Source organism: Danio rerio, chromosome 7 (genome assembly GCF_052040795.2).
Source record: "Danio rerio strain M-AB ecotype USA chromosome 7, GRCz13ab, whole genome shotgun sequence".
In the NCBI taxonomy this organism is placed as follows: Eukaryota; Metazoa; Chordata; class Actinopteri; order Cypriniformes; family Danionidae; genus Danio; species Danio rerio.
Window position 1 is genome coordinate 32,542,569 of NC_141027.1, and position 22,682 is coordinate 32,565,250.

At 38.7% G+C, this 22,682-nt stretch overlaps 1 protein-coding gene and 2 long non-coding RNA genes across 3 annotated transcripts in view; 2 read left to right on the forward strand and 1 right to left on the reverse strand.

Moving 5' to 3' along the window:
• lgr4 (leucine-rich repeat containing G protein-coupled receptor 4) overlaps positions 1-9,065 on the forward strand; it is a 91,231-nt gene extending 82,166 nt beyond the window's left edge. Inside the window, exons 15-19 of the mRNA NM_001353862.1 lie at positions 1,131-1,202; positions 1,464-1,589; positions 1,833-1,930; positions 2,063-2,119; positions 4,077-9,065. Of these exons, the coding sequence (NP_001340791.1) occupies positions 1,131-1,202; positions 1,464-1,589; positions 1,833-1,930; positions 2,063-2,119; positions 4,077-5,449 (1,726 nt within the window). The 3' untranslated portion in view covers positions 5,450-9,065. The remainder of the gene's footprint in view (positions 1-1,130; positions 1,203-1,463; positions 1,590-1,832; positions 1,931-2,062; positions 2,120-4,076) is intronic.
• Positions 8,905-10,863, reverse strand: LOC141375388 (uncharacterized). Its single transcript, XR_015495819.1, has 2 exons — positions 10,648-10,863; positions 8,905-10,445 (listed from the first exon to the last, which is right to left on the reverse strand). It is a non-coding gene; the product is annotated as an uncharacterized LOC141375388 (long non-coding RNA).
• Positions 10,864-11,499: 636 nt separating this feature from the next.
• LOC147836022 (uncharacterized) lies at positions 11,500-22,458 on the forward strand. The gene is made up of 2 exons (XR_015495817.1): positions 11,500-12,212; positions 21,577-22,458. It is a non-coding gene; the product is annotated as an uncharacterized LOC147836022 (long non-coding RNA).
• The last annotated feature ends 224 nt before the right edge of the window (positions 22,459-22,682 follow it).

A 22,682-nucleotide genomic window follows, 5' to 3' on the forward strand; every position in this document is an offset into this window, starting at 1 on the left:
TTTGTTTTTTTTAAGGAAAGTCGCTTTATCTTCTTACTTAATAATAAATATGGCAAAATTGTCAACATTGCAATTATTATTTTTTATTAATTATTATTCCTTAATAATTATAATTATAACAACAACATCATTAATTGTTGAATATTATTATAAATTATTTTTTTATTTAAAAAGGCATGTGTCAGGATGATCACAATTTTTTTTAAGGAATGTTACTTTATCCTCTTATTTAATAGCAACTACAACTAAATTATAAACATTGTGATTATTAATTTTCTTAATTATTATTCATTAATATTTCTAATTATAACAACAACATCATAAATTGTTGAATATTATTATAAATTATATATTTATTTAAAAAGGCATGCGTCAGGATGAACACAATTGTGTTTTTTGAAGGAAAGTTGCTTTATCCTCTTATTTAACAACAAATACAACAGAATTATGATTATTATTTATTTTTAATAATATTAACAGTTATAATAATAATATAATGGTTTCAATTTCAACATATCAAAAAAAGTACAATTTATGTCATTTTTTTTATTCCAGTCATTGATATTCTATGGTTAAGATGCCTCCAAGACACACGTATTATATTACATGGCAATTATTTTAAATAACTATAACGTATATGTGGTGGTGGTGGTTTGCACTGTCACCTCACAGCAAAAAGATCGCTGGTACAAGTGCCAGCTGGGCCATTGGCATTTCTGTGTGGAGTTTGCATGTTCTCCCAAGTGTTGGTGTGGGTTTCCCCCACAGTCCAAAGACATGCGCTATAGGTGAACTAAATTGGCCGTAGTGTATGAGTATGTGCGAATGTGAGGGTGTATGGGTGTTTTCCAGTACTGGGTTGCGGCTAGAAGGGCATCCGCTGTGCAAAACATATGCTGAAAAAATGAATAAATGAATGAATGAATGATAACAAATATGTGTAACTAAATTAAAATAACTATAAAATAACCAAAGTATGACTTCATTTCAGTCAAATGAACAGCAGTTCAGCAATCACCCTCACAGTGAGCTTGCACAAGGCTTTGTTCTGAATTCTGAACCTTTATCCAGAGCCATCTGTATGTATGTTTAGCCTGTGTGTATGTGTTTGTTTTCTTTCCGCTCTACAGAGACCTGAGCAGAAACCAGATCAAGTTCATCCACAGAGATGCTTTCCTTTCTCTCAGCGCTCTCACTAACCTGTGAGTGTTCACTGGAGTCTGCCTCCATTATTGCTCATATTCATCATTTTTAAGAGGGCATAATTGTCACGATTGAACTTGTAATAAATTGCTGTTTAACTGCTTGAAGATATCAGAACTGCTTTTGGTCGTACGTGCATTTTCTCCACCAGAGCACCTCAGATTAAACAACAAAGCCATATGGGGCTTGCTTCTATGTGTGTGTGTGTATGTGTGTGTGTGTCCATGACTATAATTGCTTTTTTTCCATCATGTCATTAGGGATCTCAGTCTCAACTCCCTTGCCAGTGTTCCAACTGCAGGACTGAGCGCACTGAACCAGCTCAAGCTGACTGGAAACATGGAGCTGAGGAACGGCCTGATGTCTAAGACTCTGCCTAAACTCAGGTTAGAGCTCTTCACAGTCTTTCTCATGAGCCGTGACTGATTACAGGTCATTACGGTTGCTCCCCCGCGTCCCAGTTCAGTTTGTATGAATAATAACGTGACGTCCCAACCTTCACCCGTACTCTGTAATCACACTCACAGTGTACTCAAGAAATCAGCAAGACCTTGAGCTTTTCTTTCATCAAAACCCAGATAATTAAGTAATTCTTCAAGACCTCGCTCACTGTGTCTCTGTCCCCACAGGTCCATAACGGTTCCTTATGCCTACCAGTGTTGCGCTTTTGTGGCTTATGATAGTGCGGTTAACCCAGCAGAGGATGACGAGCGAAGAAATGCATTTGGTATGACTTTTTGGTGTAGCTCTCTGTTTTCTGGTATTTGTGGCTGTAAGTGATTGAATTAGCTTTTCTGGCTGTGTTTATGTGTGGTATTGTGCTTTTCATAGTTGACTTACATATAAATATACATGTTAGGTGGCGAGGAGGACATGGAAAGGATTCCTATGGTCATGCACTGCTCTCCATTACCGGGTAAATACAAAAAAAGGCTCTTTTTTATTTTGCCACTGTCAGAAAACTGTGGGTAATGTAATGTTACAGAATAGTAATAGGCTTAGTGCTACATAATAATATATGTAATTGGTCCAAAAAAATCTGTAGCATAATGGGGACTGCTGTAGTTATCAGTATCATACTATATTGTATATACAGTGGTCTCTCTCTGGAACTCAGTTCATCTTTCACAGCCTCGCAATTTTGAGGATTTTTTTGTGCGATTTGACGTGCTTTTTTTTTACAGGGCATGTTCTGTGTCCTGATTAGCAAATTGTGTTCTGTATCCTGATTGGCTGTAGACCATTGTCAAATAATATTTTCCTTGCCGTGTCTCCTGTACAGGAGTGGTCCCCAACCTTTTTATCAACACGGACTGGTCAACGATTGACAATTTTACCGTGGACCAAGACAATGCCGTTGCTCGCGGTATTTATTTAACTGGGTGTGTCTGGAAGGCACACATGCGTCACACTGCTTGCACTGCGCCACGCCTCCATTGGAAATAACAGACTTGCGCAAACTCTAGAAAAGACACGATATGCGAATGACAGCTAAAAAGGCGATTTCCAGCAGCATCTCCAACTGATTTGTTGACAAATGGGTTGCAGATCCGTTCCTTGGCAGTTCAATGGTCCTTTTTCCCTTAGCAAAGAAACTTTCCAAAGACGTCTGTTTCTTACTTATTTTGCAGCTTGTGGGTTAAATTGGGCGCTCAAGTGACAGAGAAGTAAACGAGAGAATATGGTCATCTTTCAAAATAAAAGATTTTTTAAAATAAAAGATCATTCAGACTCAGATAAGAAATAAAACAAAATAATTAATGATTTCTTGTGTCCCGGTACCAATTGATCTACAGACTGTTGAGAACCCCTTCTGTACAGTACAGAATGCGTTCAGCTTGCCAGATTGACATTAATCTTCAATCGCCAGCAGTGAGACTCTAAAGTGCTGGACTGTATGTTTGCAAGTTTTCTCCCCAACAAACCCCACAATGCAGATGAAATGTTCTGCACTGTCAAAGATTACCTGCTGTAGCACCCAAAAGGCAGAGGAAGATGCTAGCTATCACAAAAAAAGTTGGACATGCTAAAGCAAGGTAGAAGTTACTCGGCTGTAGGGCGCCATTACAGAATAAATGAATTTTCAGTTTATTATATAAAAGAGGAAAATAACATAAGTGTTAAACTAAAAGAGAAACATGTGTAAATGTAAATGCCTGTCTGAGAAAAATTTATAAAGTGCGTAGTGAGGAGTTTTACAGCCTTCAAACATCATAATTGTAAAAAATAAAGCGGACAACTTCACGGATTTTACCTATTGCAGGTTATTTTTCAAATGTAACTCTTGTGATTAACGAGCGACCACTGTATAATGGCTGAAAACTAGTTGCATCCCTTTTTCACTGTTTTTCTTTTTATATAATACTATTACATGAAATTTGAATTTGTTAAGGTTATACTTCTGAACAAATGATTATTGGATTACAATAGTTATACAGGGTGAATCAAAAAGAATACCACAACTTTGAAAATCTGTATTTATTCAAAGAAACTTGATGGAACCTTGGGCACTTAATCAATGTGAAGAGTACTTAAAGTTTTTCAAAACTTCAGAGCTTCCTTAAATCAGTGACAGAAAGAGCTTAGCTCTCATTTTTTTCTTTTCAGAGTACTGGATTATCAAAGTTGTGGTATTCTTTTTGAATCCCTCTGTATTTTGCAGTAATCTGTTTGCCATAAGGTTTATTTGAAACACATTTATTTTTATTTTAATAATAATTCACAATATAATTTTTTTTTATAAAAAGCAATGTTGGTGATCCTAGTAGACTTCTTCAGAAACATCAAACCAACCATTGTGCAATGTTCATGCCTCTTAGGCACTTTTCATACTATGGTTTGATGTGTGTCTGTTTATGGTTTTCATCTTTCAGGGGCATTTAAACCTTGTGAACACTTGTTGGGAAGCTGGATGATTCGACTGACTGTGTGGTTCATCTGCCTGGTTGCACTCCTCTTCAACTGCCTGGTCCTTGCCGCCACCTTCTCCCCACGCACCTCCTCTCTATCCCCATCCCGCTTCCTGGTGGCTCTTCTGGCCTCTGCTAACCTGCTGACTGGGGTCTACGTGGCAGCGCTGACCTTGCTGGACACCGTCACCTGGGGCTCATTTGCAGAGTATGGTGTGTGGTGGGAAACAGGCGCTGGTTGTCAGGTGGTGGGCTTCCTCGCGGTGTTCTCCTCAGAGTGGGCCGTCCTGCTGCTGGCGTTAGCTGCTGTGGAGCGATGCTTGGCCGTGAGGGCTCTGATGGGGAAGGCGGGAGCTCTGAGGTCCAGGGGTGAAAGAAGGGAAAGGCGAAGGAGGTTTGCTATAGCCGCACTTCTTTTGGGATTGGTATCTGTTGCAGCGGCCTGTCTTAGTCTGTACCATGGATCAGCCATGGGTTCTCCCCTCTGCCTGCCCTTCTCTGAAGGCTCCAGTCCTGGCCTGGGGTTTACAGTAGCCCTAGTGCTAATGAACACACTAGCATACTTGCTAAGCGCTGTGGTTTATACAAGGTTATACTGCAGACTTGGGCGCGCTCAGCTGGCTGACCCTGAGCAGGCTGGATCTGTGCGCCACATCGCTTGGCTCATCTTCACCAACTGCATCTTCTTCTGCCCGGTGGCAGCTTTCTCCTTTGCTCCCCTGCTGGCCGGGACTAGTAATGCAGTGGGCGGACCAGAGATGGCCAAATCAGTGACGCTCATATTCTTCCCTCTGTCTGCCTGCTTGAACCCTGTGCTGTACGTCTGCTTCAGTCCTTCCTTCAGGTATGACTGGCTTCACCTTCGAGGACGGGGCAGGACTGGAGGATGCGGCAGGCTGGTTGCTAAAACAGTCACCAAAGGAACTGTGGCAGGAGGATCACCAGTTTCTGATGATGGAGAAGGCTTGTCAAGTGATTGTGGAATGTACACAAAGCTTCACGGCGACTCTCGAGGAATGTGCGAACATTGTGACGCCGCTCTCCACATCAGGACGTCTTCCTCTTCAGGTTCCTCCTCTTCATCGGCCTGCAGACATTTAGTAAAGTCCCACAGCTGTCCTGCTTTGATGGGGAACGTGCCTCAGTGTTTGAGTTCAGAGGGCTACTGGCCCGATACCGGGACGCTTTCCGCACAGTCGGAATATGGAGACGAGGGGGATTCGTTCGTATCAGACAGTTCAGAGCAGGTGCAGGCGTGCGGCCGAGCTTGTTTTTGCCAGAGCCGCGGCCTCCCTTTAGTACACTACTCTTACAACATCCCCCGCATGACAGACTGAGCTCACAGCCCAGAGCGCTCACACACTCACCTCCTCACGAGTCCTCCAGGGTGCGGAGTGTCACTGCTCCACAAGGACAGACAGCAGGGAGGGGCTGCAAATGCAAACAGCCCGGAAGCACTTTCTTCTCTCTTTTCACACTTGTGCGCATGTGTGTGTGTCTGTGTGTGTGTGTGTGTGTGTCTGAGTGAACATCGACTGAATCCATGAAAAGGGAAATCTGACAATACAGAAAGACTCACTGAGCCAAATGTTGTCAGCAAACAACACATCTTGTTTTTGGTTTCCTGTCCCCCTCAGCCAAATTCGGTTGCGTTGGCACCCAGGGCTGATTGACAGCTGATGGACACAGTGATCTTATCTCTCCCAGTGCCTGCCTTTCAGTTCACAAGAGAGCAGAAGTTGTCTGTTCATTTTCTTGGGGCATTTTGTGTTTTTAGAAAAAGAAAATCTATTTTCCCTTTTATTCTTTCAAACGTCTGTCCTTTTGATTTAAAGCAGGGATATATGTGCCATTGTTTTTAGTCATGTTGATTCTCCTCGTCCTTTGTGATCATAGTCTCAGACTGTAACGGGAATCCCGTTCAATGTAGCAAAGTTTCTCCATATACTGGATTTTTCCAGTATGCCGATGAGAATGTACTCTACAGGTTTCTCATGTGTTTCCTCTAATAGTAAAAGCATTCATTCCTCGCTTGCTTATTCTGAAAGCAATCCTAAAAATCACATGCCTGTCCTTCAGCTAACCGAGTGATCCAAACATGCCAGTACTCTTTTATGGACTCTTTATGGAAAAGAAATCATCTTTAATTTAAGTTTTACAATGACGTTTGGATGTCTTCTTGACCACAGTGCTTCCTTAATCACTAGTATGTTTCTAATAATTTATTTTAAACATGGAAATGCTTTGATGGATGAATGGCAGACTATATTTTTTTATTATGATTATTTTGCATTTATTCCTGACAAAAAAAAAGTCACCAGATCATTTCAAGATGTATTTTGTACACTGGGTAGAGTAAAAATAGGTTTTCATGATAGTGTAAGCTACCTTCTGTCTAGATGATCTGATTTGTTTGCTACAGTATATGACACACAGAAAGGATGCATATTAATATTCCGACTGATTCTTATCAATGATTAACAATTAATGGCTGATATTAACATTAATATTGTTACATCTGAAAAAATAGATTAATTGTACATGCTATGACTGAATGTAACATGAAAATTTGCTAAAGATCTGACTTTTTTAAATATGAATGGCAGGAGAAGTAATATAAATTTAAAAATGGACATTTATGCGCAGTAATATTTCCAATATGTTTAAATTCTAATAAATAAACTTGAATATTTGGATCTGTAATATTATGCGTAGTCCCTGAGGTGTCTAGGATTTAAAACCTGCCCTTATAAAAACCTATTTTTCTCTACACTTTACATCATACAGTAGGGTTGGGTCGATAGACGATGCCATATGGCTGATACACATCACGATGCATTGCAATCCTCTGCCCTGCCCCCCTCACAGCAGCAACCCACTCGCGGAAAAAATACACCCGTTTACACTAATGCGCCTTAAGGCTCATACACACTCAGTTGCTTTTCGTTTGCGTTTAACATCAGCGTTTTTTGAGCAGTGTTTCCGGATTCATACCTAAGCAATTTTCACTGCCGTAAAGCAGAAGAGTGTGCAAAATGGCTCCTTGACGTTAGATCGCGCTACACAACTTTAAGCTTATGATACCCACTTGTAACACAGAAGAAGAGAGAAAGTTGAAACGCTTGTTTTTAAAGTTACTGGCGATGCCATAACGTTCACCAATGCAATAAGCAGCTCCATGTTCATATGGCCTCTGGGCAGCTTCTTTAACGTGCGCTCGCATTGACAGTTTTGCGCTTGAGTGCCTCCAAGTGCTGTTTACTGTAACCTCAGCAGTTCCGTGCACGTGAACAAAAGTGCTAATCTTATTGGAGGAGAAGGTTTTGACGCAGCACGTCAAAACAAAAAAAAACAAGCATTAGTCGTTTCACAAAAAATGACGCTTTTGCACCTGGCATTTGGTGTGCACGATCACATTGGCGCCCTTTATTTAGTCACAAGGCATTAAACGTCGACTGAAAACGCGAGCAAAAAGCGTCCCGGTATGCACGGGCCTTTAGTTTTAAAATGCCATTTTATAACGAAAATTATCCTGAAAACTGAAAATGAAAATTTCTCCTTTCACACTATACCGCAAAAAACACATCACGTGACCACACACACACACACACTGTCTTGCGCTGCAGTGTATGTGCGCGTCTGAGCTCCAGCAGTCAGCGGGTGGTTTGAGTACAAAACTCCCGAGAGCAGTGCACGTCGGACAGTTAATCAAGGATCTACTGCTGGATCGCGTCTCAGTATAGTTGTTAAACGTGATATTTAATTAATCTTGTCTCTATCTAACGACTCTTATGTTTTTTTTAATCTATCAGGTAACGTGTCACAGTGTCAGTACCCTGCTTCAATCTTTCAATTGCACACTTGTACCTGGTAATTTTTGCAAAAACTTTAGATACTATTGGCTGGTTCCTGTTGGTTGTGCACATTTCTTACCAACCAAGTTTGTCAACGCCATTATAACGACACACATCACTCTGCCTGTTCAGGTCCCGCAGAAAAAGTGTTTGACAGGTGGTAATTTGTGTGTAACTTATTTTTATTTATTTACGATTGGTTATGGGTAAAACAAAGACCATGCGGGTCAGGTAGTTGAAATGGTAGGCTACATTTAATTAATTTGTTATGAATAAATTAGTTATTCATAAATAATTAACTCACCACCGCCTACGACGACGATGCTATCGTCCATCGCAATGTTTCACATTAGACCTCATACGATGCCAAACTGGTCGACATCACCCAACCCTATCATACAGTAGCAGTGATGTTTGATTAGCTGTATGATATATTGATGTTTAAAATTAGCCATTAAGTTATGTCAGGTGGAACTGACAAGAGGACCAAAGTATCTTTTTTGTTGTTGTTCAGCAATATAGAACATTTCATCATCATGATTCCACTTCGTCCATGTATGTTCATGTATGTATGTTCATGTATGTCCATGTATGTTCAAGTGAAAGGAAAAGTGTGTTTTGGTTGCCTTAGATACCGAATGTCAACATCTTCTTTTGGTCTTCTAATATGTTTGCAAAGTGAATGCCATTAAGCCAGTCATATAAGCTCTGGCATCAACTGACAAGCCTTGCAGGTCGTAGCCAGTAGAACTGACAGAATTCCAAATCATGTGTCTGTGAGTGTGTGTATGTGCGCGCGTGTGTGTTTATAGATGTCAGAATGTTGTAAATTATTTTTGTAGGACACATCTAATCGAAAATGGGATGCATTGTCTAACTGTGGAAGCTACCTCTTCAACCGTAGCGGCTGCCAGTAGAGAGTAGTACATGTGGTTACGTTTTCATGTTTATTTTGTTGGAATGATTGCTTGCGCTGTAAATACATCTAGATGTACGTTCTCACTGAATGAGTCACGCGTTAGTTTGTACTGGGAGAAAATGACATACTGTATGCTGACATTTTTTGTAAACCAAACTATATAAACTGATTCGCTTTAAAGATGGGAGTGCTTGTGCTTTGTTAAGTTTCCATCTTGATGGTTTGTGCTCTTTTGCTTGATGAGGTACATGTGTTGTGTCAGGCGCTTTTTATTCCAGTGCAGCTCAAATCCAACATTCAGACGTTGTTCATTTAAATAGGATTGAAGTACATTCATAGTAAGAATGATAATGTAAAATTATAGCAATAACAATGACTACGTTTACATGGACATTAGTTATCAAATTATTTGCCTTAATCTGAATAAGACAATAATATAATTAAGGTGTTTACATAAGTTGCTTTCAGAATGTTCCTTTAATGATCCCGTTTCACATGTTATAGCACATAGATCGATTATCGCTATTGCATCACCACGCTATCCACATTTCCTCTGGAGTTTCATGTAATTTTGGATGTTTCATTTTATTTTTTTGATTTTATCTGCAGTTTGGCACTTTCACTCTTTTCATGCATGCACCCCATGACAAACCAGATACTGGATGCGAGTATGCACTGCTGTAGTGGTGTTTTTTTTAAAGAAAACCTCTGCATTTCGCAATGTGTGTGTCTGTAGTCCATTACTGACTCGGTTGGTGCAGAGAATAGTGTCAAACAGCCATGTGTGTATAAAGTATAATGCGGCAAAAATCCTACACAACGGTAATAGTTTGATTGCAGTGTTTACATGTCTGTACTCCACTTCAATAATGCTACTAAAACCAGCATACTCCACATGTCTTAATTCGATTTCTGTTTAGTTCAATTATGACCTTAATCAGATTAAACTAATCCAAAATTGCTGTTTACATGGTAGACTCTTAATCAGAGTATTGACTTAAACTTTTAAAAATCAGATTATTGGTGTCCATGTAAACATATTCACTGTTAGCTTCCAAACCAATAGAGGATCATGTTTTGTTTTGTTTTTTCTTCATTTTTTTCAGATGCTTTAAATGCTCTAGCTCTGAAGATTCTGATTGGCTTTCGCTTTTTTATCAGCTGGAAACAATTGTTCCGAAAGTGAAGCCAACAACATTGTTTCTCTGTGCTGTTTCCATTATAGCTAGTGTGGAGAATTAAGAACAATGACTATAAATATAACTATAATGAGCTATATTAGCGGCCAAACCAGCAGACGATATTTTTTCTGTTTATTACAAGAATGTTATTGTTTTTTCACCTGCTGCTTTAAATGTTCAAGCTCTTTAAAGCGTGATTCATTCAAATTGGCTCTAAAGGTTATTAACATTATATTGTTATTGTTACGCTTGGTCTCAATGAAAGAATGACCTTTTTAACAGACTGTAGGGTATATATTTATTTTATTATCAATCTTAATATGTATATTTATAACAGTCATTTATTTTACTTTTTTGTAAAGTCTTATGAGTTGTTGTGCTTATGGGTTATACCAGGGGTGTCCAACTCTGTCCTGGAGGGCCGATGTCCTGCAAAGTTTAGTTCCAACTTCCTTCCACACCTCTGCCTGGAAGTTTTTTAATATACCTAGAAAGAGATTGATTAGCTAGTTTAGGTGTGTCTAATTGGGGTTGGAAATAAATATGCAGGACATCGGCCCTCCAGGACCGAGTTTGGGCACCCCTGGGTTATACACTTATGGGTTTTTAACATGCTGCTGGAACAAATGAAAACACAAAAATTATACTTTTCTATTCACCACTATGCATGTTCAACTATTATCACTATTGTTTATGAGAAATGTGGAGCTTATCTAACAAAATAACTTACGATAATGGTCCAAAAACGAGTACACCCAAATTTACGTTATAGAAAAATATTAAATACAGATTTTTTTAAAAAAAAAGAGGAAAAATCAAAAGCAACAAAATTTAGTTGAACTTTATAGGTTGTAATTATTATTATTTTTTTGCAATATTTAGCTTGAATTTAATTATTCTTCCATTTTTGTCTTGTAGCATTGTGTTAGTTAGCTAAACAAATGTGCATGCCTAACTACAGCTGCTTTTCAACATGGCTGATGTACATCGGCCTATAGATTTATAAACTAACTGCAGCTCTTATGAACTTCACCTTCATGTCACAACAATGAATATTATCTCAGTGAATTCCATCTAAAAACAGCAGCTATCATCAACATCAAACATTTCATGTGCTTAATGCATTAATTATCCTTTAACCTGTCACACCATTTAAATACCCGACAAGATCAGCAATTCAATTAATGGAGCATTAGTAGGTTTTTACAAAGAGAGGGTCGTGCCTACAAAATAATCGTCAGTTCAGCCCATGGGAATCATCTGCTCCCTAAAAGGGTAAAACAAACTGTGGAATCAAAGAGAGCAGCACGTGGAGCGCGGGCCACCAGACACCGCCAGAAGGCAGAGGGAGGGATTCTTAATAAAGGCCGGTCGATTCCTCCTTTTTTCTCTTTCTAATTTTCCTCTTATCAGTCTCCCGATGCTTAACTGGAGGGGCGGAATAAGTACATTTGAAGCAAACCCCCCTGGAGCTCATCGTCGATTTGCGAAAACATCTCAATGGGAATCTTTCCTAAGGTGACCGTAATTGGACCAACCACTTAAGCGTGAACGTTTCCGCAATAAACCTTATTACAGTCACGCTGGTTAACGCTTGATAAACTGCCATCTTTCTGCAAACTTCTAGAAACGTCGGCTGGTATCATCTGCACAGGTCTAAAGCTCCACGAGCTGATCTCACCTGACGCACGTGTGGTGTTTTGTGGAGATGTATGGGGTTCACCGCAGACCTCACCGCGTGCGCGGAATGGATAGCTTTGATTAGGCAGGGGTGAGAAAAGTAGCCTGCCAGGGTTTGTTATTACCTTAATGTTCCTGATGATAGACTAAAACCATCCAAGCTGAGAAAAAGACTCATTACTAAGACTAATATCACCGTCAATGCTAAATATACGGCGTGTGACGGGCAATTCAACATGCAATTAGTGATTCTGACAGGAGGGAGGCAGGCCTCGTGTTCCCGCGCTTCTCTCTGGCAGGTGCTGGTTGCTGTGGCCTCAAGATGGCAGTGCTGTTCAACTGGTTTACTGGCACAGACGTGACGCTTCTTCATCTGCGTGTTGCTTCAGCTTTACATTAAACACAGATTTTCTCCAGCTGCTGAGAGCCTCTGATCTCTCCAAATGTCCTCTTGTAACCTTGATATGTAAGTACACTCTGCATATGGACCTGCTTTGCTGCCACATTAGTCTAGCAGATAAAAAAAAACACTTGCTTATCAATTTAAAGGGGTAGTAGTACAGACCAAAAATACAATTAGCTGAAATTTACTTACTCTCAGGACAACCAATGTCAGTAGAACAGCAAAGAAGAATATTATGTGAAACTGGGAGGTTTGGTTATAGATAAAATGCAATTACATACCAGTGTTACATTGAAATTTGCACCATTTGTGACTTGTGTATAGCTTACTTTAATGTACAAGAAATTTGTTCTAAATGTTATACTTTCATCCATTCATTTTTCTTTGACTTAGTCCCTTAATACATCAAGGATCATCACACAGGAATGAACCTCTAACTTATCCAGCATATGTTTTACACAGCGGATGCCCTTCCAGCAGCAACCCAGTACTGGGAAACATCCACACTCATTTACACATACACTCACACTATGGGCAATTTAGCTTATTAAGTTCACCTATATTATGACTTGTCTGGACTTGTGGTGGAAACTGGAGCACCCGGAGAAAACCCATGCAAATATGGAGAGAACATTCAAACTCCACACAGAAATGCCAACTGATCCACCAGGGACTTGAACCAGTGACCTTCTTGCTGGAGGGTGCAGTGCTAACCATTGAGCAACGGTACTGCCCAATTTTATACTTTTAAGATTATAATATTGACAAAATCTAAACAAAATCAATCGTGAATAAAAGACAACAAGCTGACATAAACATAAATAACAGAATTTAAAAATGATGTAGGCTACTATAATGGGACTTTTATTAAAATAAATTTCTGTAGGCCAGTTAGACAAAAATAAATAAACTCAAAGCACATTTCATATATAACAACATTAAAGTCTCATAAATGGTGCAAATTGATTTAACCAGGGGTGCCCAAACTTCGTCCTGGAAGGCCGGTGTCCTGCATATTTTAGTTCCAACCCCAATGAAACACACCTGAACCAGCTAATAAAGTTTTTTTTAGGTATACCAGAAACTTCCAAACAGGTGTGTTGAAGGAAGCCTTGGTAGGCTCAGAAGGCTGGTATCATCCATCCACATGGTTAACCAGCTAGATCACTTACGGCTGCGGCGGGAAGTTAACAAGAATCATTAACATTGTTTAATAATTTCCCAATAATTGTATTTTATTAACGTCTTCCCCAACCCTAAACCTAACGGTCACAGTAATGTAAAACAGAAATGCATCTGGAGTCTTCTCTATTAGTATAGCTGATTAACCATGTGGATGGATGATAACTGCCTTCTGAGCTTACCAGAAGGCCCCTGCCGGGCCATATCTATCTGCTGATAACCACAGATAACGCTCTTTTAATCAAGTGATAACATTCGAAGCGGGTGGTCCCTGCTTGTTCTTCTAGGAATCGAAATTAAAACTTTTCTCATACCATTCATGGTGGTTGCAATATAATTTTAGACTGTTTAATAATTTAGTGGAGCTGCACCTCTCACTTTTTTCCTTTTAAGAAATGCCTTATTTGAAGGAGAATCATTTTTCTAACCCAAACATAGTGAACATTTTAAGCAGACACTCCTATAATTTGTTTTCTTTGTCTTCCAGAGCTTCTGTAAAATAGTTTAAGATGTGTTTCAGTCCAATATAGTCCAATGCTTTATATATATATATATATATATATATATATATATATATATATATATATATATATATATATATATATATATATATATATATATATATATATATATATTATTCATTGTTGATATTATATGCTGGTAGATGTTGACTTGCATTTCATGAATTGCCAAGGCCTCCCATTTCACTTTTTACACTTGTATATCTACTAGAAAAAGTAAGATCTTGGATGGCCTGAGGGTGAGAACACTTTCAGCAAATTAAAATGTTTCATTTTTGAGTGAACTATCCCTTTAATAGGCAAACCTAAACAAAGCGTCCCCTTTTACTGCATATATCAGCTTCAGGCTTATACTGTTCAGACTAATACATCTCTGTATATTCCACACTCTAGCTTCAAGAGTCATGTAAATATGATCCAGATTTATGAGCTTTTGTGCATTTCTGTCTGCTCTCCCATATTTATTTGACTATTTATTTCCAAGCTCTGCTGCTGCTGAAGCATTCAGTCTTTCATATAAAGATGTATGACATTGCCATTTTATAAAGTATTTAGTCTCCAGGAAGGTTGCTATGGTGATACTATGAGTCGGAAAGCTATACCTGCTCTCCTGTATCTATTTTCAGTGTAAATCTTTTAAAATGACAGTACTTATACTGCACCTAACAAGCCAGTGTCAGTATAGGGTTCCACTGGTTTGAGTGAAATTAAATGCAGAATGGTGATCTCTGTTCTGAAGTATATGACAAATATTTCTATAAAAGATTTTTAGATGTTTTTGTTTATCAGATTTCTGTCCTGCCACGCACATTGGAAAGCCTGAATCATTATGAAAGTATGGAGAACGGCCCAAACAGAGCCGTCAGTGCTGCAATTTACTGAGCTCCAAATCTCCAAGCCTTTAAATTAGGCTTCCTTTGCCATGTGCAGAATTTTACAAGGTTTCATTAAACAGAGTCATTAGCACATAAAAGTCATTCAGAGCTCAGTACCAGCGGAGCAGCTGAGCCACAAATCTCTCCTAGTGCGGTTTCCGGATAAAGGACAAACGGGAGGGGAGGGACGCTGGACCGGAACCAGAGGAAAGAGAAAGTAGCTGAAAGAAAAAGGAACAAAAAAAATCTATTGGCATTCAAAATGTTGATTCTTTCTGGCATGAAATGAATAAGCAAGGGTATCAGCAGAGCTGTCCATCTGGACCTGGAAGAGACAACGCAGGCTGAGTTTGTCAAGAAACTTAAGCTGTTAAAAATAAACCCTCCTCAGTCTGTCGGCTACAAATTCAGTCAGCAGCGGCACACAGTCGAAAATCTCACACGCCAAGTATAGATCCAGCCCACCTTTAACCCTCTGACACTGCACAAATCTTATTTTATTTTAGCATCCTTTACGTACTATTGAAGTGTTTATCAATATTTTGAATTGGATTTTAGTGTTGCAGTAATTTGATGTACTTTTCTAAGTTTGACATCTTATTATTTCTGTTTGAATTTGCTTCATATTTTATTCCTCCTAAAGCACAATTTCTAATTCAGTTTTAATAAAAAAAAAAAAACAATTGACAAAAACACTTTCTTGTTAACATTTAGATAATGCATTAACTAAAAAGAAAGGCTGGCGCAGTGCTTAGCACTTTCGCCTCACAGCAAGCAGGTTGCTGGTTCGAGACTCGAGCCTGGGTCATTTGGCATTTTAGTGTGGAATTTGCATGTTCTCCCAGTGTTTGCATAGGTTTCCTTTGTGTGCATGCTCCCCCACAGTTCAAAAATATGCACTATAGGGGAATTGAATAAGCTAAATTAGCCGTAGTGTATGTGTATGTCCTGGTCCTACAGGTTCGGGGTTGAGCATTGGGCTAATGACCCACCTTGTAAAAATTAGATGACACCAACATGATGCAGCTAAATATCAACTTCGATATAAACGGCACTGAGAGCAAGTATTACCTAAAGTAACTATTAACTAAAATAAACTAATAATAAGCAATATTTTTTACATTTGTTAATATTGCTAATTCGAAAGTACATCAGCTAAAATTATTCATAAATGTTCTGATTACATTTTTTAAAGGTTAATAAATGCTGTATTGTTTATTCTTAATGTTAACAATTCAAGTTAAAGAGATGATTCAAACAAAATTTAAATAGTTTCACCTTTATTTTGCTCCAAATCGATATTAGTTTTTTTTTTTATATTGAACACGAAAGAATATTTTTAAGAATGTTGGAAAACTGTGGCCGTTAACTTCCATAGTTTGTTTTTCCTTATAATAGAAGTCAACATTTATCAACCTTTTTTGTGTTCAGTAGAAAACTTAAACCAATATAGAGTTGATCCACTTGATGTTCTTGGTTAACTATTCCTTTACCTAACCTTAACCAATGAGTAAGGCCAGACTCAGAATTTGTGGACATTTTTTTTTGTGTTATTTTTGCTAGTAATGATGCGGAATGATTTTGGGAGTATCGTAACTACAGACTTAATAAATAAAATAAAAAAAAAAAATTTTTTTAACTTGTATTTATTAATGGTTACAATGCAAATCCAGTTAGATCCAATTATTTGGTAAACAAAGTCTCTCGTATAATATCTCTACTAAAAGACAGAACATATTACTTTACAACCTGTATTGTAAATAAATCATACAGTTGAAGTTAGAATTATTAGCCCCTTTGAATTGTTTCCCCTTTTTAAAATATTTCCCAAATGATGTTTAACAGAGCAAGGAAATTTTCACAGTATGTCTGACAATATTTTTTCTTCTGGAGAAAGTCTTACTTGTTTTATTTTGGCTAGAAAAAAGCAGTTTTTAATTAAAAAAAAAAAAAAAAAAAAAACATTTTAAGGTCAAAATTATTAGCCTGCTTAAGCTATAACTTTTTTCAATAGTCTACAGAGCAAACCATCATTACACAATAACTCTCCTAATTACCATAACCTGCCTAGTTAACCTAATTAACCTAGTTAAGCCTTTAAGTGTCACTTTAAGCTGTAAAGAAGTGTCTTGAAAAATATCTAGTCAAATATTATTTTCTGTCATCATAGCAAAGATAAAATAAATCAGTTATTAGAAATGAGTTATTAAAACTATCATGTTTAGAAATGTGTTAAATCTCTCTGTTAACAGAAAAAAAATAAACAAGGGGGCTAATAATTCAGAGGGGCTAATAATTCTAACTTCAACTGTTTGAACATTTTAATATTACTATTACTATATAACAATATTATTAGTTAAATTAATTTAAAAACTGAATAAATATAAATGTACACATTTACACAAGTAAATACATCGACTTAATGATGGGTTAAAAATCTATATATATATAATTTAAACGGTTATACAAACACTTGACTAAATATTTTGGAGGAGAAGTGAGGAGAAAGGTCTCAGCCAACAAAGTTCATACATAACTGTACCAATGGATCATATAAATATAGAACATTACTCTCTATATTGCACACCTTGACTATACTGTTTGCTGAATGGAGCTAGAGTAAGAGTGTTTACTCAGAACCTACAATAAATACAGTCAGACAGCATGTAAACGGCAAGTTTGTTCCACTTGATTATTTATTGTCACAGCCTTACCAATCTTTCAGTACAGAGTTAGCATGATTTCCTTCCACTCAAGAGGCTGCTAATGGCACAGTTCCTCTCCCCATGGCCTTGTCTTTGGTATCTCTGACAACACGCTCCGCTCATATCAGCAGACATTATTTGATAAAGAGAGCAAAGGGCACGAATGTGCTGAGGGATTAGCGTTCGCTAACATTACAAGGTAATTCACAGTGGCACATCTGCCATCTTGATTGTTTGTACAGAAAGCACACACCTAATCACACTGAGTTGCCCGTTTTCATCTCCCCCTGGCTTTCCTCTCTCGGCGGCTGAAGGTGATCACCACCACCACCACCACCACCACCACCACCTCATCGGGGAACGGCTTCAGCTTAGCCACATCCTGCTTATGCAAGCTTATCTCTAGCTGTCAAACATCTCACGCAGATGCACGGTGGCAAGGCTCATTTTTAAGCCCCTGTGTTGATGAGGAAAGCTTATTTTAAAGTAAAGAATGTAATGGTTTTCCGTTTCAAGCTAGGTTATCCTTATAACATTTTTCCTAGACGTGCTATGCAAATTACAGGATGAGTAATATCCATAGATGCGAATAGAAATGTCACTAATGGGAGCTAATTACAAAACTGTTGGGTCATTTGCAGATATTTCACTCTCTGTCAGCCATGAATTATATGGGTAACTGTCATTAAAAACATGTCATTTAAGAAAAGTGGTCATAATAAAGTTATTCAAACTTTCTCTTAAAACGTTAAGGTATTTTTGTGACCGGGAAGGCACAGCACAACTGTGGTGAACAATCATGTTGCCCAACACAAATTAGTCTGTGCATATATTCAGTTTTCAGAAGGACTCTTCAATGTCACACTTGAAATAGTCAACTGTGTGAATTCTAAACCCCAGTTAAACTGAATTCCCACGGTTACCAGGGGGTTAACGGTAAATCCTGCCTATTCATTATCTGACATTTTACATGTACACTCCTAAACCCAGGGTTTATGTTTTTTCTTTTCTTCTTTACTTGCATATTCTACAATATGCATCCTATTATTTATTAAGCCCACTCTGAAGCAAGGTTTGTAACCTTACAGTAGGTTAGCAATGTTACATACATTTCTAAAAAATTCTAAATTATCCCCATGGTCACAGCACAGCGATAAACCAGGGTTAAGTGCAGCACGAAAAGCCCTTCTGCTGATTATGTTATCTTAACTTGGGCAGTGTCCCCTTCTGAAGAGTTCATCTCTGTACCCTAATCCCATTGAAAGGTTTACCCTTGTGAGAGTGGTGAGAGTATTAAATGTACAGTATAAAAGTGTTGCAGACCAAAAATATCTCACCTAAAAAATACTAACAGGGCGAGGCAGTGGCGCAGTAGATAGTGCTGTCGCCTCAAGGTCGCTGGTTCGAACCTCGGCTGAGTTGGCGTTTCTGTGTGGAGTTTGCATGTTCTCTCTGTCTTCGCATGGGTTTCCTCCAGGTGCTCCGGTTTCCCCCACAGTCCAAAGACATGCGGAACAGGTGAATTGGGTAGGCTAAATTGTCCATAGTGTATGAGTGTGTGTGTGGATGTTTCCCAGAGATGGGTTGCGGCTGGAAGGGCATCCGCTGCGTAAAAACTTGCTGGACAAGTTGGCGATTCATTCCGCTGTGGCGACCCCAGATTAATAAAGGGACTAAGCCGACAAGAAAATGAATGAAAAATCCTTTGGCCACAAACTAAAAAGTACAAACAATCATGAAAACAAGTGTCCATCACTTTTAGGCTTTGAAAATTTCATTATGAAGGGCCCTTTCAAATTGTCAGTATTGAACACTTCAATTTGATGAACATGATTGTTCTCACTCCAAGGTATCAAATATCAGAGGTGTTATTATTGGTTTTTGGTCTGACGCTGGGCAGCACGGTGCTATAGTGGGTAGCACAATCGCCTCACAGCAAGAAGGTCGCTGGTTCGAGCCCCGACTCAGTTTTGTATGGAGTTTGCATGTTTGCCTGGGTTTCCCTTAGGGTGGTCTGGTTTTCCCCACAGTTCAAAGACGTGGTATAGGTGAAGTGAATAGGCTACATTAGACGTAGTGTATGTGTGTGAATGTAAGTGTATGGGTGTTTCTCAGTACTGGGTTAGTTGCTGGATAAGTTGGCGGTTCATTCCGCCGTGGCAAGTCCTAGTGCACATGCAAGTCTAACTCTGCTCCCAACCCTACCCTTTCGCAGTGACGTCACTAGCTCTATTAAGTTCATATGTCTGAGAGTGCATGTGTTAGTGTGCATGCGTGCTTTACTATTGGAAAGCACACTTGAATCACATATGCCTTGATGTCAGTTGTAAGGCACTGTTTACAGATACCATGAAAATGAAAGTAGATGTCATGTGTTGTACTCAAAATTGTATGATTTTATTAATTAATTTTCCTTCGGCTAAGTCCCTATATAAAACAGCATTGCCACAGCAGAATGAATCGCCAACTTATCCAGCATATGTTTTTACACAGTGGATGGCCCTCCAGCTGCAACCCAGTGCTGGGAAACATCCATACACACTCATTCATCCACACACGTACACTTTGGTCAATTTAGTTGATTCAGTTCACCTGTACCGCATGTCTTTGAACTGTAAGGGAAACTGGAGTACCACGGGGAGAACATGCAAACTCCACAATGAAATGCCAACTGGCCCAGTTGGGACTCGAACCAGTGACCTTCTCGCTGTAAGGTGACAGTGCTAACCACTGAACCACTGCGTACACGATATTTTTTTTCAGTGTACACTAAAAATAGATCCATTCAAAACGAATTGACAAACAATTCAACTTGAAGTCTAAAAAATGATGGGTTGTTGTAACCCAACTTTGGGTTTGTCCAAATTCGACTAACATTGGGTTACGACAACCCAGCATTTTTAGAGTGAAGTTGAAGATTAGCCTGTTCCTAAAATAAGCTGTTGTTCAGCATAGTGAAGGCTTTTCTCTTTTGACATTTATTTAAAGAGAAAAACAACTTTTGTCTCCTCCTCTGCACTATTACAAGTTTTTTTATCTTTCTTTTTTGCTGCTAATCCCTACGTGATCCTATACTGATACAAAAAACCTTTGTTGGGTTGTCTCTTCAGGCACCGATCATCTGGTTTCTTACATGCTAGCATTCCACCCATGCTAGCATTAATTATTTCCAAATATGTCAGCCATTAAACCAAACAATAGACATTTTGAACTAATTTGTTTTATGATGCACAATATAGTAGTCAAATGTTTATTCATTCATTCATTCATTTTCCTTTTGGCTTAGTCTCTTTATTCATCAGGGGTTGCCACAGCAGAATGAACCGCCAACTTATCCAGCATGTGTTTCACGAAGCGGATGCCTTTGCAACCACAACTTAACACATGGGAAACACCCATACACTCTTTTTTGATATTTTTTTGATTTCTGTTATGAGGGGAACAAACAATAGAAGTCAACGGCCACTGTTTTCCAACATTTTTCTAAATATTTTCTTTTGTGTTCGATATAAAAATGAAACTAGTATATGTTTGGAGCAAAATTAGGGTGAAACTATTTCATTTTTGAGTGAATAATCTCTTTAACTTGATTTGTTAACATGAATAATGAACAATACAGCATTCATTAATCTTGGAAAATTGTAATCGGAACATTTACGAATAATTTTAGTTGATGTACTTTTGAACTAGCAATATTAACAAGTGCAAAATAATATTGCTCCTTATCAGTTTGTTTTAGTTAATACTTACTTACTTACTTACTCCCAGGGCTGTTTATATCAAAGTTGATATTTAGCAGATCAATACTGATGTTTTGTAACATTTATTTTTACAAGGTGGGTCATTTGCCCAATGCTCAACCCCCAACCTGGAGATACAGAACATACACACATACACTATTGACAATTTAGTTAATCCAATTCACCTGTCCTAAATGTCTTTGTTCTGTGGGGGAAACCGAAGCACCCAGAGGAAACCCACGCGGATCATGGGGAAAACATGCAAACTCCACACAGAAATGCTAACTGACCTAGCCGAGGCTCGAACCAGCGACCTTCTTGCTGTGGGGCAATTGTGCTACCCACTGTGCCACCATGTTGCCCTTAAATGTTTATATATTTTCTTATTTGTGTGCACTTCATAGGCCTACGACTCGTGGGAAACCTGATTTAAAGGAAGGACGTGGATTCATGCTTTTCACATCAGCGGTGACTCATACAAACTGTTTCATATGAAAGCAAGTGGCTCCATCTGTCATCTTGGTTCTGGCAAAAATTCTTACCTTGTTAAAAGACTGATTGTCATGTACATTAGACTTTTCCCCCTAAACATAAGCGATTATAAAAAAAAAATCCTAAACTGAAGTCAATAGTTCATGTCCACATTCTGCTGAGTAGTTTTGTCATAAATGGGATGATGTACTGCTGCTTAGTATGTCAGCAGTATGATAAGTGATCTGAAAGTGCGTTAAATCAACACCCCTGAAGTCTGAAAATCTTGTCATGGTCTTTCTAGGTCCAGTGAAAAGTTACGCTTTGATCATATGATCTTCACTGACCGAGCAGGTGGGTTTGTCATGATATCATGAAATGAGTGTCAGATAATCCATTACTGCCCCTCGCTCTGCCATTCACACATATCAGCCATGCTGTCCCACAGGGCCGCTCTAATTCTCTCTGACACTGTGGAGTTCCTCACAGCAGGTGCTTGTGTTTTTAGTTGCTGGGCCCTAGTGCCTCTTCTCCTCTTTTATTTTATGTCTCTCAGCAACCGCTTCCCCCAGCCACTCATTTAAGCATCCATTGCAATATGGTGTAAAACACATCACAACGCAGCCTTACTGAAACATTTATGAATCTAAATTCCTGTTCTAGACACACTTTTATCTTCCGGCTCAGTCTTTAGTATTCATCCGCGGTGATAGGCAGAACGCTGGTGAATGCTGCAGTGTGTATCATAATTGAACAAGCTTAAGCCTGATTGTACTTTATGTTCTATTAAACTTGTGGTTTGCTTTCAAATGCTACAGCATCGTAGGCTGTCGTGCCGCTGTCCCTGCTGGAAACAAACTCAGGCAGTAAAATAAATGAGATGTTGAATATGAAGGAGGGAAGGAAGGAAGTGGATTGAAGAGAGACAAGCTGCACGCTGCTTGAATCTGGAGGGGGAAAACGTGATTTTCTTTGTTGTTCTAGAAACCTCAGTGTTATTATCTGGGAACTTGTATTTCTCTGTTGCTGCGGCTTATTA